General features: G+C 44.0%; 1 protein-coding gene across 1 annotated transcript in view; it reads left to right on the forward strand.

The window, feature by feature from the left end:
- Positions 1-14,470, forward strand: part of card9 (caspase recruitment domain family, member 9) — a 32,213-nt gene that overhangs the window by 2,412 nt on the left and 15,331 nt on the right. The window contains exons 2-5 of the mRNA XM_083783821.1: positions 1,035-1,104; positions 2,774-2,911; positions 3,101-3,219; positions 6,205-6,411. Of these exons, the coding sequence (XP_083639947.1) occupies positions 1,035-1,104; positions 2,774-2,911; positions 3,101-3,219; positions 6,205-6,411 (534 nt within the window). The remainder of the gene's footprint in view (positions 1-1,034; positions 1,105-2,773; positions 2,912-3,100; positions 3,220-6,204; positions 6,412-14,470) is intronic.

Genomic DNA, 14,470 nt, shown 5'->3' on the forward strand with positions numbered 1-14,470 from the left:
TTTTGTTCTTGCTTAATGTAAGTCGCTCTGGATTAAGAGCGTCTGCTAAATGCCTAAATTGTAAATTGTAATTTGGGAAAATAGGACTAACATACCAACATAACATACTAACATTCTATTCAGAATATAGTTTAAAAAAGGCATTCAGAACACATTTTATATGCAGTTGCCTATGTACAGTAACACCTTTCTCTTCAACAATCAGTACAGGTAATTGTAAGCGCTGAACAAACTTCCTTATCGTCAAAGCTTGTACTTTTAGTACTTCCTGTCAGAGTTCAACAAAATGTCGTTGTTGGCAGTGTTTTTAAATAATGACATTATGAGTTACTTGTTTTGGGAGGCGGGAGTGAATGTTGCAGCCAGTCAGAATGTTTAAAATAGAATCCAAAGAATCCAGGACTAGGGCCTAATATATTAGGGCCTTATGTTGTCTCTGTTGGTTGGGAACTGTGTTCAAAACATACTTTTCAGGGTTAGAAAAAGAAAACAAAGACAAAAAGTAGCAAACAGCAAAAGTAGCAGATCTACAAGCTGTGGATCTGCTACTTTTGGTGCTTTGGTGGTGTGACACTGTAGTATGATCAAGTAGTAATTTACAAAAAATGAATTGAAAAGAGGTTTATGCACGACAGCAATGATATCTACATCATGTGCAAGTGTTTTTCCTGTAATTTACTGTACACACCCACCCCGGCCATATTGTGCTGTACAACTGTACTTGTGGAGGCATGTTGGTCTTTCAATGGTCAGAAATTCTAAAATGTTTTCGAGCCAAGGACCCCCAAATATATATATATATATATATATATATATATATTTGGCCGCGGACCCCCATCTGAAAATGTTTTGTGCCAGGGACGCCCCAGAAGAGGATTTGTGTTATAATGTTCAAAAATAGTACAAGTTTGCAGCATGGCATAAAGTGGTTAAAATAATTGTGATGCTGTATTATATATATTTTTCCTGGGAACCCTGCAATAGTCTCAAATCATGAGTATATTGTATGATCTAATCAATGCATGTGTTGGCAGGTAATCAGCCCTGAGGATGAGGAACAGATATTTAACGACCCCATGCTCGTTATCAGGCGACGCAAAGTTGGTAAGAACAGAACCCATGAGCATCACTGAAGGATTAGACCCAACAAGCTGTACAATTCATTAAGACCTGCGGCCAATTCTACAAATTCCTTCTAAATCAGCAGTTCTCACACTTTCAAGATTTCTCTGAAATGTTGAAAAACAGCAGATATACAAGCTCGCAGCATGCCACAAAGTGACACGCTTTGAGCTAGTATATCTGCTATTTTTTAATAGCCAATCCCACAATCTTAAACCTAAATCACACCAATGATGCAAGGAGTGTGCATTGGATTGGTTGACCTTAAAACATGTTTTGTAGCATTGGTGCGGTTTGGGCTTAAAACCAAGGACACGGATGCATTCCTGGTTTTTATTGTTATTAGTCGCCCGGCAGCCGGCGAAAACTAGAGTTCTCAACAGGCCCATCTGTCCATTCAAACTCTAGATGGGCCTGCCCCAAAGTTATCAGTGAACTAGAGTTTGTCGTCTATTTTCTTCCAGGAGTTTGTAGATTATAACCTTATTTCCCCACTCTATCAAGAACGAGAAATGAGCTCCGTTTTCCCAGGCAAAGTCCTTCTTTATTCAATCAAGGCATGTCCCATAGTTACATCAAGTTACAAGCATTCAAGTCATCTTCTCATGGTATACCTCCAGGCCAGGTCAAGCCCTGTTCCTGCATGGCCTCCTCCGTTTTCCAACTCACCAGTCCCCCCAAAACCTCCCAGCACATATCTTTATACTACATAACCTGCAGTGGGTGTCACCTTTTGTCCCTGTGTGTGTGTGTGTGTGTGTGTGTGTGTGTGTGTGTGTGTGTGTGTGTGTGTGTGTGTGTGTGTGTGTGTGCTAAACAGCTAATCAAAGACCCCCAACGGTGACAGTCCCTGTAGTACTCATAAAAATGCATGCATGGAGACAAACTGTAGCCTCCTGTCCTTATCAAACAGGAAGGCCTATAGATAATATCAGATGAAAGATCACGCCCCAAGAAGGCCCACAAGGCTTCCTGCCTGTAGGACAATTGATATGCAAATAGTTAAGGCACTGTGATGGGATGGAGGGAGAAATGGCTTGAAACTATGACTAACCATATGCTTATATGATTCAAATTACACCACAAGTTCTCAACAGGCCCGAAAATTAAGGCCTGGCCCTACCTGGGCCCTGTACACTCAAGAGAATGTCCCCACTAACATCCTTAGATCTCCTATATGGAGCTGACCTGTTCTGACATTCCATATGTTGATCTGACCTCAACAAACCCTGTACACTCAAGACATGCTCCTTATATGGCCAGTACAGAATTCATTCCATATGTTGATCTGACCCCCCATGCCAAAGCGCCAGCGCTCGCCCAGCAGTCTGCCGTCAACAAGGCAGGTGCGTGCAAGCCGCGACTCGCAGCGAGGTCGCTTCTCGCCCTCAGGCATCTTACTGGTTTACATGGCTGTCATGTTGGATACAGCACAAAGTCCATGCAGCACAGCCAGGTGCTCTGAATCTTTGATTAGGCAGCGGTCTGTTATAGAGCTGATCGGTCATTCTACAGAAATAACACACTGCTGAATTCAGCCATTGACCAATCAGAATTCTAAGCTAATGCGGATCCAAATGAATCAAGCATCAAGAATCAAGCATATCCAAGCCTCGTAATAAGAACACCTGACCTCGTGACCCTTGTGTAGGAGCACTGTTGGACATCCTCCAGAGGTCAGGGGTCAAAGGCTACACGGCGTTCTTGGAGAGTTTGGAGCTGGACTATCCTCAGCTTTACAGCCGCATCACCGGGAAGGAACCCAACAGAACCTTCAGCATCCTGGTTGGTAAGGACTGGACCTGTGTGTGTGTGTGTGTGTGTGTGTGTGTGTGTGTGTGTGTGTGTGTGTGTGTGTGTGTGTGTGTGTGTGTGTGTGTGTGTGTGTGTGTGTTCTAACTGTGTGTGTGTGTGTGTGTGTGTGTGTGTGTGTGTTCTAACTGTGTGTGTGTGTGTGTGTGTGTGTGTGTGTGTGTAGACACAGCAGGTGACAGAGGTCTGACAGAGTTTCTGATGTCAGAGGTTTCTTGCCTGCAGAGGGCGCTGCAGGAAGAGAAACGCAGACGGCAGGCTGCATGCTCCGCAGCCAAGGACCAGGTCAGTCTTTTACCACTAGAGAAACGCAGACGGCAGGCTGCATGCTCCGCAGCCGAGGACCAGGTCAGTCTTTTACCACTAGAGAAACGCAGACGGCAGGCTGCATGCTCCGCAGCAGAGGACCAGGTCAGTCTTTTACCACTAGAGAAACGCAGACGGCAGGCTGCATGCTCCGCAGCCGAGGACCAGGTCAGTCTTTTACCACTAGAGAAACGCAGACGGCAGGCTGCATGCTCCACAGCCGAGGACCAGGTCAGTCTTTTACCACTAGAGGAACGCAGACGGCAGGCTGCATGCTCCGCAGCCGAGGACCAGGTCAGTCTTTTACCACTAGAGAAACGCAGACGGCAGGCTGCATGCTCCACAGCCGAGGACCAGGTCAGTCTTTTACCACTAGAGGAACGCAGACGGCAGGCTGCATGCTCCGCAGCCGAGGACCAGGTCAGTCTTTTACCACTAGAGAAACGCAGACGGCAGGCTGCATGCTCCGCAGCCGAGGACCAGGTCAGTCTTTTACCACTAGAGAAACGCAGACGGCAGGCTGCATGCTCCGCAGCCGAGGACCAGGTCAGTCTTTTACCACTAGAGAAACGCAGACGGCAGGCTGCATGCTCCGCAGCCGAGGACCAGGTCAGTCTTTTACCACTAGAGAAACGCAGACGGCAGGCTGCATGCTCCGCAGCCGAGGACCAGGTCAGTCTTTTACCACTAGAGAAACGCAGACGGCAGGCTGCATGCTCCGCAGCCGAGGACCAGGTCAGTCTTTTACCACTAGAGAAACGCAGACGGCAGGCTGCATGCTCCGCAGCCGAGGACCAGGTCAGTCTTTTACCACTAGAGGAACGCAGACGGCAGGCTGCATGCTCCGCAGCCGAGGACCAGGTCAGTCTTTTACCACTAGAGAAACGCAGACGGCAGGCTGCATGCTCCGCAGCCGAGGACCAGGTCAGTCTTTTACCACTAGAGAAACGCAGACGGCAGGCTGCATGCTCCGCAGCCGAGGACCAGGTCAGTCTTTTACCACTAGAGGAACGCAGACGGCAGGCTGCATGCTCCGCAGCCGAGGACCAGGTCAGTCTTTTACCACTAGAGAAACGCAGACGGCAGGCTGCATGCTCCGCAGCCGAGGACCAGGTCAGTCTTTTACCACTAGAGAAACGCAGACGGCAGGCTGCATGCTCCGCAGCCGAGGACCAGGTCAGTCTTTTACCACTAGAGGAACGCAGACGGCAGGCTGCATGCTCCGCAGCCGAGGACCAGGTCAGTCTTTTACCACTAGAGAAACGCAGACGGCAGGCTGCATGCTCCACAGCCGAGGACCAGGTCAGTCTTTTACCACTAGAGAAACGCAGACGGCAGGCTGCATGCTCCGCAGCCGAGGACCAGGTCAGTCTTTTACCACTAGAGGAACGCAGACGGCAGGCTGCATGCTCCGCAGCCGAGGACCAGGTCAGTCTTTTACCACTAGAGAAACGCAGACGGCAGGCTGCATGCTCCGCAGCCGAGGACCAGGTCAGTCTTTTACCACTAGAGAAACGCAGACGGCAGGCTGCATGCTCCGCAGCCGAGGACCAGGTCAGTCTTTTACCACTAGAGAAACGCAGACGGCAGGCTGCATGCTCCGCAGCCGAGGACCAGGTCAGTCTTTTACCACTAGAGAAACGCAGACGGCAGGCTGCATGCTCCGCAGCCGAGGACCAGGTCAGTCTTTTACCACTAGAGAAACGCAGACGGCAGGCTGCATGCTCCGCAGCCGAGGACCAGGTCAGTCTTTTACCACTAGAGAAACGCAGACGGCAGGCTGCATGCTCCGCAGCCAAGGACCAGGTCAGTCTTTTACCACTAGAGGAACGCAGACGGCAGGCTGCATGCTCCGCAGCCGAGGACCAGGTCAGTCTTTTACCACTAGAGAAACGCAGACGGCAGGCTGCATGCTCCGCAGCCGAGGACCAGGTCAGTCTTTTACCACTAGAGAAACGCAGACGGCAGGCTGCATGCTCCGCATCCAAGGACCAGGTCAGTCTTTTACCACTAGAGAAACGCAGACGGCAGGCTGCATGCTCCGCAGCCGAGGACCAGGTCAGTCTTTTACCACTAGAGGAACGCAGACGGCAGGCTGCATGCTCCGCAGCCGAGGACCAGGTCAGTCTTTTACCACTAGAGAAACGCAGACGGCAGGCTGCATGCTCCGCAGCCGAGGACCAGGTCAGTCTTTTACCACTAGAGAAACGCAGACGGCAGGCTGCATGCTCCGCAGCCGAGGACCAGGTCAGTCTTTTACCACTAGAGAAACGCAGACGGCAGGCTGCATGCTCCGCAGCCGAGGACCAGGTCAGTCTTTTACCACTAGAGAAACGCAGACGGCAGGCTGCATGCTCCGCAGCCGAGGACCAGGTCAGTCTTTTACCACTAGAGGAACGCAGACGGCAGGCTGCATGCTCCGCAGCCGAGGACCAGGTCAGTCTTTTACCACTAGAGAAACGCAGACGGCAGGCTGCATGCTCCGCAGCCGAGGACCAGGTCAGTCTTTTACCACTAGAGGAACGCAGACGGCAGGCTGCATGCTCCGCAGCCGAGGACCAGGTCAGTCTTTTACCACTAGAGAAACGCAGACGGCAGGCTGCATGCTCCGCAGCCGAGGACCAGGTCAGTCTTTTACCACTAGAGGAACGCAGACGGCAGGCTGCATGCTCCGCAGCCGAGGACCAGGTCAGTCTTGGCGACTATTAGGTCTTTTAACAACTTGAACCCCAACATTCCTATTCAGGGGGCCAGGCGGCAGTGGGCGGACAGTAATCAGACACACCCCCTTCTTATACAAACCCATTGAGACTTAAAACTATGATAGATTCATCGAAAACACCCGTCCCTTGGTTCTGGTCGGTGACTGGTATTGGCCTAGGAAGAGGGCATGGTGTGTGTCTGATTAAATTAATATCAAATATCAAATAAATAAATAAATAAATGTACTCCATTGTGTTTCAGGAGGAGAGCAGTCGCCAGCATCAGCTGAGAGACCGGGAGGTGCGTAAGCTCTCTGAGCGCGTGCAGAAGGTGCGCGAGGAGCGAGACAGGTTGAGCGAGGAGGTGAAACAGCTCAGAGAACACAACTACATCCTGATGACCAACATCAATGCACTCAGCGATGACAAGAACAACGCCCTGCTGGCCAACAGGGATCTACAGCTGGAGGTATTTATGGATGGACCCAGACAATTCTTGCCATTAATATAGTCGTTGCAAAGGTATTAATTGATTACGTCCCGTGGTGGGAGCTCTGGTCTGGTTTAGGTGAATATTAACCCATTCTGACCTGAGATCAGATTCATACGAGGTTTCCGCCGGACACACACTGGTCTGATGAACCCATTCTGACCTGAGATCAGATTCTAAAAATGTCAGTCGCTCTTCGATTTTTCAAAAATAGCAGACCTACAAGCTTGTTCAAGAGCTCTTTGTTTAATGTCCAAAGTCCAAATGTCCAAATGTCCAAATGTCTCCAAATGTCCAAATGTCTCCAAATGTCCAAATGTCCAAATGTCTCCAAATGTCCAAATGTCTCCAAATGTCCAAATGTCTCCAAATGTCCAAATGTCTCCAAATGTCACCAAATGTCCAAATGTCCAAATGTCTCCAAATGTCCAAATGTCTCCAAATGTCACCAAATGTCCAAATGTCTCCAAATGTCCAAATGTCTCCAAATGTCCAAATGTCTCCAAATGTCCAAATGTCCAAATGTCTCCAAATGTCCAAATGTCTCCAAATGTCCAAATGTCTCCAAATGTCCAAATGTCTCCAAATGTCCAAATGTCTCCAAATGTCACCAAATGTCCAAATGTCCAAATGTCTCCAAATGTCCAAATGTCTCCAAATGTCCAAATGTCTCCAAATGTCCAAATGTCTCCAAATGTCTCCAAATGTCCAAATGTCTCCAAATGTCCAAATGTCCAAATGTCTCCAAATGTCCAAATGTCTCCAAATGTCCAAATGTCCAAATGTCTCCAAATGTCCAAATGTCTCCAAATGTCCAAATGTCCAAATGTCTCCAAATGTCCAAATGTCTCCAAATGTCCAAATGTCTCCAAATGTCTCCAAATGTCCAAATGTCTCCAAATGTCCAAATGTCTCCAAATGTCCAAATGTCTCCAAATGTCACCAAATGTCCAAATGTCCAAATGTCTCCAAATGTCCAAATGTCTCCAAATGTCACCAAATGTCCAAATGTCTCCAAATGTCCAAATGTCTCCAAATGTCCAAATGTCCAAATGTCTCCAAATGTCTCCAAATGTCCAAATGTCTCCAAATGTCCAAATGTCCAAATGTCTCCAAATGTCCAAATGTCTCCAAATGTCCAAATGTCCAAATGTCTCCAAATGTCCAAATGTCTCCAAATGTCCAAATGTCCAAATGTCTCCAAATGTCCAAATGTCTCCAAATGTCCAAATGTCCAAATTTCTCCAAATGTCTCCAAATGTCCAAATGTCTCCAAATGTCCAAATGTCTCCAAATGTCCAAATGTCTCCAAATGTCCAAAGTCCAAATGTCTCCAAATGTCCAAATGTCTCCAAATGTCCTAATGTCCAAATGTCTCCAAATGTCCAAATGTCTCCAAATGTCCAAATGTCTCCAAATGTCACCAAATGTCCAAATGTCTCCAAATGTCTACAAATGTCCAAATGTCTCCAAATGTGTCCAAATGTCTCCAAATGTCCAAATGTCTCCAAATGTCTCCAAATGTCTCCAAATGTCCAAATGTCTCCAATTTGGACATTTGGAGACATTTGGACATTTGGACATGTCCAAATGTCTCCAAATGTCCAAATGTCTCCAAATGTCTCCAAATGTCTCCAATTTGGACATTTGGAGACATTTGGAGACATTTGGACATTTGGACATTTGGACATGTCCAAATGTCTCCAAATGTCTCCAAATGTCTCCAAATGTCCAAATGTCCAAATGTCTCCAAATGTCTCCAAATGTCCAAATGTCCAAATGTCTCCAAATGTCCAAATGTCTCCAAATGTCCAAATGTCTCCAAATGTCCAAATGTCTCCAAATGTCACCAAATGTCTCCAAATGTCACCAAATGTCCAAATGTCCAAATGTCTCCAAATGTCCAAATGTCTCCAAATGTCTCCAAATGTCTCCAAATGTCCAAATGTCCAAATGTGTCCAAATGTCTCCAAATGTCCAAATGTCTCCAAATGTCCAAATGTCTCCAAATGTCCAAATGTCTCCAAATGTCCAAATGTCTCCAAATGTCCAAATGTCCAAATTTCTCCAAATGTCTCCAAATGTCCAAATGTCTCCAAATGTCCAAATGTCTCCAAATGTCCAAAGTCCAAATGTCCAAATGTCTCCAAATGTCCAAATGTCTCCAAATGTCCTAATGTCCAAATGTCTCCAAATGTCCAAATGTCCAAATGTCTCCAAATGTCTCCAAATGTCCAAATGTCCAAATGTCTCCAAATGTCCAAATGTCTCCAAATGTCCAAATGTCTCCAAATGTCCAAATGTCTCCAAATGTCTCCAAATGTCTCCAAATGTCCAAATGTCTCCAATTTGGACATTTGGAGACATTTGGACATTTGGACATGTCCAAATGTCTCCAAATGTCCAAATGTCTCCAAATGTCTCCAAATGTCTCCAATTTGGACATTTGGAGACATTTGGAGACATTTGGACATTTGGACATTTGGACATGTCCAAATGTCTCCAAATGTCTCCAAATGTCTCCAAATGTCCAAATGTCCAAATGTCTCCAAATGTCTCCAAATGTCCAAATGTCCAAATGTCTCCAAATGTCCAAATGTCTCCAAATGTCCAAATGTCTCCAAATGTCCAAATGTCTCCAAATGTCACCAAATGTCTCCAAATGTCACCAAATGTCCAAATGTCCAAATGTCTCCAAATGTCCAAATGTCTCCAAATGTCTCCAAATGTCTCCAAATGTCCAAATGTCCAAATGTGTCCAAATGTCTCCAAATGTCCAAATGTCTCCAAATGTCCAAATGTCTCCAAATGTCCAAATGTCTCCAAATGTCCAAATGTCTCCAAATGTCCAAATGTCCAAATTTCTCCAAATGTCTCCAAATGTCCAAATGTCTCCAAATGTCCAAATGTCTCCAAATGTCCAAAGTCCAAATGTCCAAATGTCTCCAAATGTCCAAATGTCTCCAAATGTCCTAATGTCCAAATGTCTCCAAATGTCCAAATGTCCAAATGTCTCCAAATGTCTCCAAATGTCCAAATGTCCAAATGTCTCCAAATGTCCAAATGTCTCCAAATGTCCAAATGTCTCCAAATGTCCAAATGTCCAAATGTCTCCAAATGTCCAAATGTCCAAATGTCTCCAAATGTCACCAAATGTCCAAATGTCACCAAATGTCTCCAAATGTCTCCAAATGTCTCCAAATGTCCAAATGTCTTCAAATGTCCAAATGTCTCCAAATGTCCAAAGTCCAAATGTCCAAATGTCTCCAAATGTCCAAATGTCTCCAAATGTCCAAATGTCCAAATGTCTCCAAATGTCCAAATGTCTCCAAATGTCCAAATGTCTCCAAATGTCACCAAATGTCCAAATGTCTCCAAATGTCCAAATGTCTCCAAATGTCACCAAATGTCCAAATGTCTCCAAATGTCCAAATGTCTCCAAATGTCCAAATGTCTCCAAATGTCTCCAAATGTCACCAAATGTCCAAATGTCTCCAAATGTCCAAATGTCTCCAAATGTCCAAATGTCCAAATGTCCAAATGTCTCCAAATGTCCAAATGTCTCCAAATGTCTCCAAATGTCTCCAAATGTCCAAATGTCTCCAAATGTCCAAATGTCCAAATGTCTCCAAATGTCCAAATGTCTCCAAATGTCACCAAATGTCCAAATGTCTCCAAATGTCACCAAATGTCCAAATGTCCAAATGTCTCCAAATGTCACCAAATGTCCAAATGTCTCCAAATGTCCAAATGTCCAAATGTCTCCAAATGTCCAAATGTCTCCAAATGTCCAAATGTCCAAATGTCCAAATGTCTCCAAATGTCCAAATGTCTCCAAATGTCCAAATGTCCAAATGTCTCCAAATGTCCAAATGTCTCCAAATGTCCAAATGTCCAAATTCCTCCAAATGTCTCCAAATGTCCAAATGTCTCCAAATGTCCAAAGTCCAAATGTCCAAATGTCTCCAAATGTCCAAATGTCTCCAAATGTCCTAATGTCCAAATGTCTCCAAATGTCCAAATGTCCAAATGTCTCCAAATGTCTCCAAATGTCCAAATGTCCAAATGTCTCCAAATGTCCAAATGTCTCCAAATGTCCAAATGTCTCCAAATGTCCAAATGTCTCCAAATGTCCAAATGTCTCCAAATGTCACCAAATGTCCAAATGTCTCCAAATGTCCAAATGTCTCCAAATGTCTCCAAATGTCTCCAAATGTCCAAATGTCTCCAAGTCTCCAAATGTCCAAATGTCTCCAAATGTCCAAATGTCCAAATGTCTCCAAATGTCACCAAATGTCCAAATGTCCAAATGTCTCCAAATGTCCAAATGTCTCCAAATGTCCAAATGTCTCCAAATGTCTCCAAATGTCCAAATGTCTCCAAATGTCCAAATGTCCAAATGTCTCCAAATGTCCAAATGTCTCCAAATGTCCAAATGTCCAAATGTCTCCAAATGTCCAAATGTCTCCAAATGTCCAAATGTCCAAATGTCTCCAAATGTCCAAATGTCTCCAAATGTCCAAATGTCTCCAAATGTCTCCAAATGTCCAAATGTCTCCAAATGTCCAAATGTCTCCAAATGTCCAAATGTCTCCAAATGTCACCAAATGTCCAAATGTCCAAATGTCTCCAAATGTCCAAATGTCTCCAAATGTCACCAAATGTCCAAATGTCTCCAAATGTCCAAATGTCTCCAAATGTCCAAATGTCCAAATGTCTCCAAATGTCTCCAAATGTCCAAATGTCTCCAAATGTCCAAATGTCCAAATGTCTCCAAATGTCCAAATGTCTCCAAATGTCCAAATGTCCAAATGTCTCCAAATGTCCAAATGTCCAAATGTCTCCAAATGTCCAAATGTCTCCAAATGTCCAAATGTCCAAATTTCTCCAAATGTCTCCAAATGTCCAAATGTCTCCAAATGTCCAAATGTCTCCAAATGTCCAAATGTCTCCAAATGTCCAAAGTCCAAATGTCTCCAAATGTCCAAATGTCTCCAAATGTCCTAATGTCCAAATGTCTCCAAATGTCCAAATGTCTCCAAATGTCCAAATGTCTCCAAATGTCACCAAATGTCCAAATGTCTCCAAATGTCTACAAATGTCCAAATGTCTCCAAATGTGTCCAAATGTCTCCAAATGTCCAAATGTCTCCAAATGTCTCCAAATGTCCAAATGTCTCCAATTTGGACATTTGGAGACATTTGGACATTTGGACATGTCCAAATGTCTCCAAATGTCCAAATGTCTCCAAATGTCTCCAAATGTCTCCAATTTGGACATTTGGAGACATTTGGAGACATTTGGACATTTGGACATTTGGACATGTCCAAATGTCTCCAAATGTCTCCAAATGTCTCCAAATGTCCAAATGTCCAAATGTCTCCAAATGTCTCCAAATGTCCAAATGTCCAAATGTCTCCAAATGTCCAAATGTCTCCAAATGTCCAAATGTCTCCAAATGTCCAAATGTCTCCAAATGTCACCAAATGTCTCCAAATGTCACCAAATGTCCAAATGTCCAAATGTCTCCAAATGTCCAAATGTCTCCAAATGTCTCCAAATGTCCAAATGTCTCCAAATGTCTCCAAATGTCACCAAATCTCCAAATGTCCAAATGTCTCCAAATGTCCAAATGTGTCCAAATGTCTCCAAATGTCCAAATGTCTCCAAATGTCCAAATGTCTCCAAATGTCCAAATGTCTCCAAATGTCCAAATGTCTCCAAATGTCCAAATGTCCAAATTTCTCCAAATGTCTCCAAATGTCCAAATGTCTCCAAATGTCCAAATGTCTCCAAATGTCCAAAGTCCAAATGTCCAAATGTCTCCAAATGTCCAAATGTCTCCAAATGTCCTAATGTCCAAATGTCTCCAAATGTCCAAATGTCCAAATGTCTCCAAATGTCTCCAAATGTCCAAATGTCCAAATGTCTCCAAATGTCCAAATGTCTCCAAATGTCCAAATGTCTCCAAATGTCCAAATGTCCAAATGTCTCCAAATGTCCAAATGTCCAAATGTCTCCAAATGTCACCAAATGTCCAAATGTCACCAAATGTCTCCAAATGTCTCCAAATGTCTCCAAATGTCCAAATGTCTTCAAATGTCCAAATGTCTCCAAATGTCCAAATGTCTCCAAATGTCACCAAATGTCCAAATGTCCAAATGTCTCCAAATGTCCAAATGTCTCCAAATGTCCAAATGTCTCCAAATGTCCAAATGTCTCCAAATGTCTCCAAATGTCCAAATGTCTCCAAATGTCCAAATGTCCAAATGTCTCCAAATGTCCAAATGTCTCCAAATGTCCAAATGTCCAAATGTCTCCAAATGTCCAAATGTCTCCAAATGTCCAAATGTCCAAATGTCTCCAAATGTCCAAATGTCTCCAAATGTCCAAATGTCTCCAAATGTCTCCAAATGTCCAAATGTCTCCAAATGTCCAAATGTCTCCAAATGTCCAAATGTCTCCAAATGTCACCAAATGTCCAAATGTCCAAATGTCTCCAAATGTCCAAATGTCTCCAAATGTCACCAAATGTCCAAATGTCTCCAAATGTCCAAATGTCTCCAAATGTCCAAATGTCCAAATGTCTCCAAATGTCTCCAAATGTCCAAATGTCTCCAAATGTCCAAATGTCCAAATGTCTCCAAATGTCCAAATGTCTCCAAATGTCCAAATGTCCAAATGTCTCCAAATGTCCAAATGTCTCCAAATGTCCAAATGTCCAAATGTCTCCAAATGTCCAAATGTCTCCAAATGTCCAAATGTCCAAATTTCTCCAAATGTCTCCAAATGTCCAAATGTCTCCAAATGTCCAAATGTCTCCAAATGTCCAAATGTCTCCAAATGTCCAAAGTCCAAATGTCTCCAAATGTCCAAATGTCTCCAAATGTCCTAATGTCCAAATGTCTCCAAATGTCCAAATGTCTCCAAATGTCCAAATGTCTCCAAATGTCACCAAATGTCCAAATGTCTCCAAATGTCTACAAATGTCCAAATGTCTCCAAATGTGTCCAAATGTCTCCAAATGTCCAAATGTCTCCAAATGTCTCCAAATGTCTCCAAATGTCCAAATGTCTCCAATTTGGACATTTGGAGACATTTGGACATTTGGACATGTCCAAATGTCTCCAAATGTCCAAATGTCTCCAAATGTCTCCAAATGTCTCCAATTTGGACATTTGGAGACATTTGGAGACATTTGGACATTTGGACATTTGGACATGTCCAAATGTCTCCAAATGTCTCCAAATGTCTCCAAATGTCCAAATGTCCAAATGTCTCCAAATGTCTCCAAATGTCCAAATGTCCAAATGTCTCCAAATGTCCAAATGTCTCCAAATGTCCAAATGTCTCCAAATGTCCAAATGTCTCCAAATGTCACCAAATGTCTCCAAATGTCACCAAATGTCCAAATGTCCAAATGTCTCCAAATGTCCAAATGTCTCCAAATGTCTCCAAATGTCTCCAAATGTCCAAATGTCCAAATGTGTCCAAATGTCTCCAAATGTCCAAATGTCTCCAAATGTCCAAATGTCTCCAAATGTCCAAATGTCTCCAAATGTCCAAATGTCTCCAAATGTCCAAATGTCCAAATTTCTCCAAATGTCTCCAAATGTCCAAATGTCTCCAAATGTCCAAATGTCTCCAAATGTCCAAAGTCCAAATGTCCAAATGTCTCCAAATGTCCAAATGTCTCCAAATGTCCTAATGTCCAAATGTCTCCAAATGTCCAAATGTCCAAATGTCTCCAAATGTCTCCAAATGTCCAAATGTCCAAATGTCTCCAAATGTCCAAATGTCTCCAAATGTCCAAATGTCTCCAAATGTCCAAATGTCTCCAAATGTCTCCAAATGTCTCCAAATGTCCAAATGTCTCCAATTTGGACATTTGGAGACATTTGGACATTTGGACATGTCCAAATGTCTCCAAATGTCCAAATGTCTCCAAATGTCTCCAAATGTCTCCAATTTGGACATTTGGAGACATTTGGAGACATTTGGACATTTGGACATTTGGACATGTCCAAATGTCTCCAAA

This window comes from Protomyctophum parallelum (genome assembly GCF_964188405.1).
Source record: "Protomyctophum parallelum genome assembly, chromosome: 15".
Lineage (NCBI taxonomy): Eukaryota > Metazoa > Chordata > Actinopteri > Myctophiformes > Myctophidae > Protomyctophum > Protomyctophum parallelum.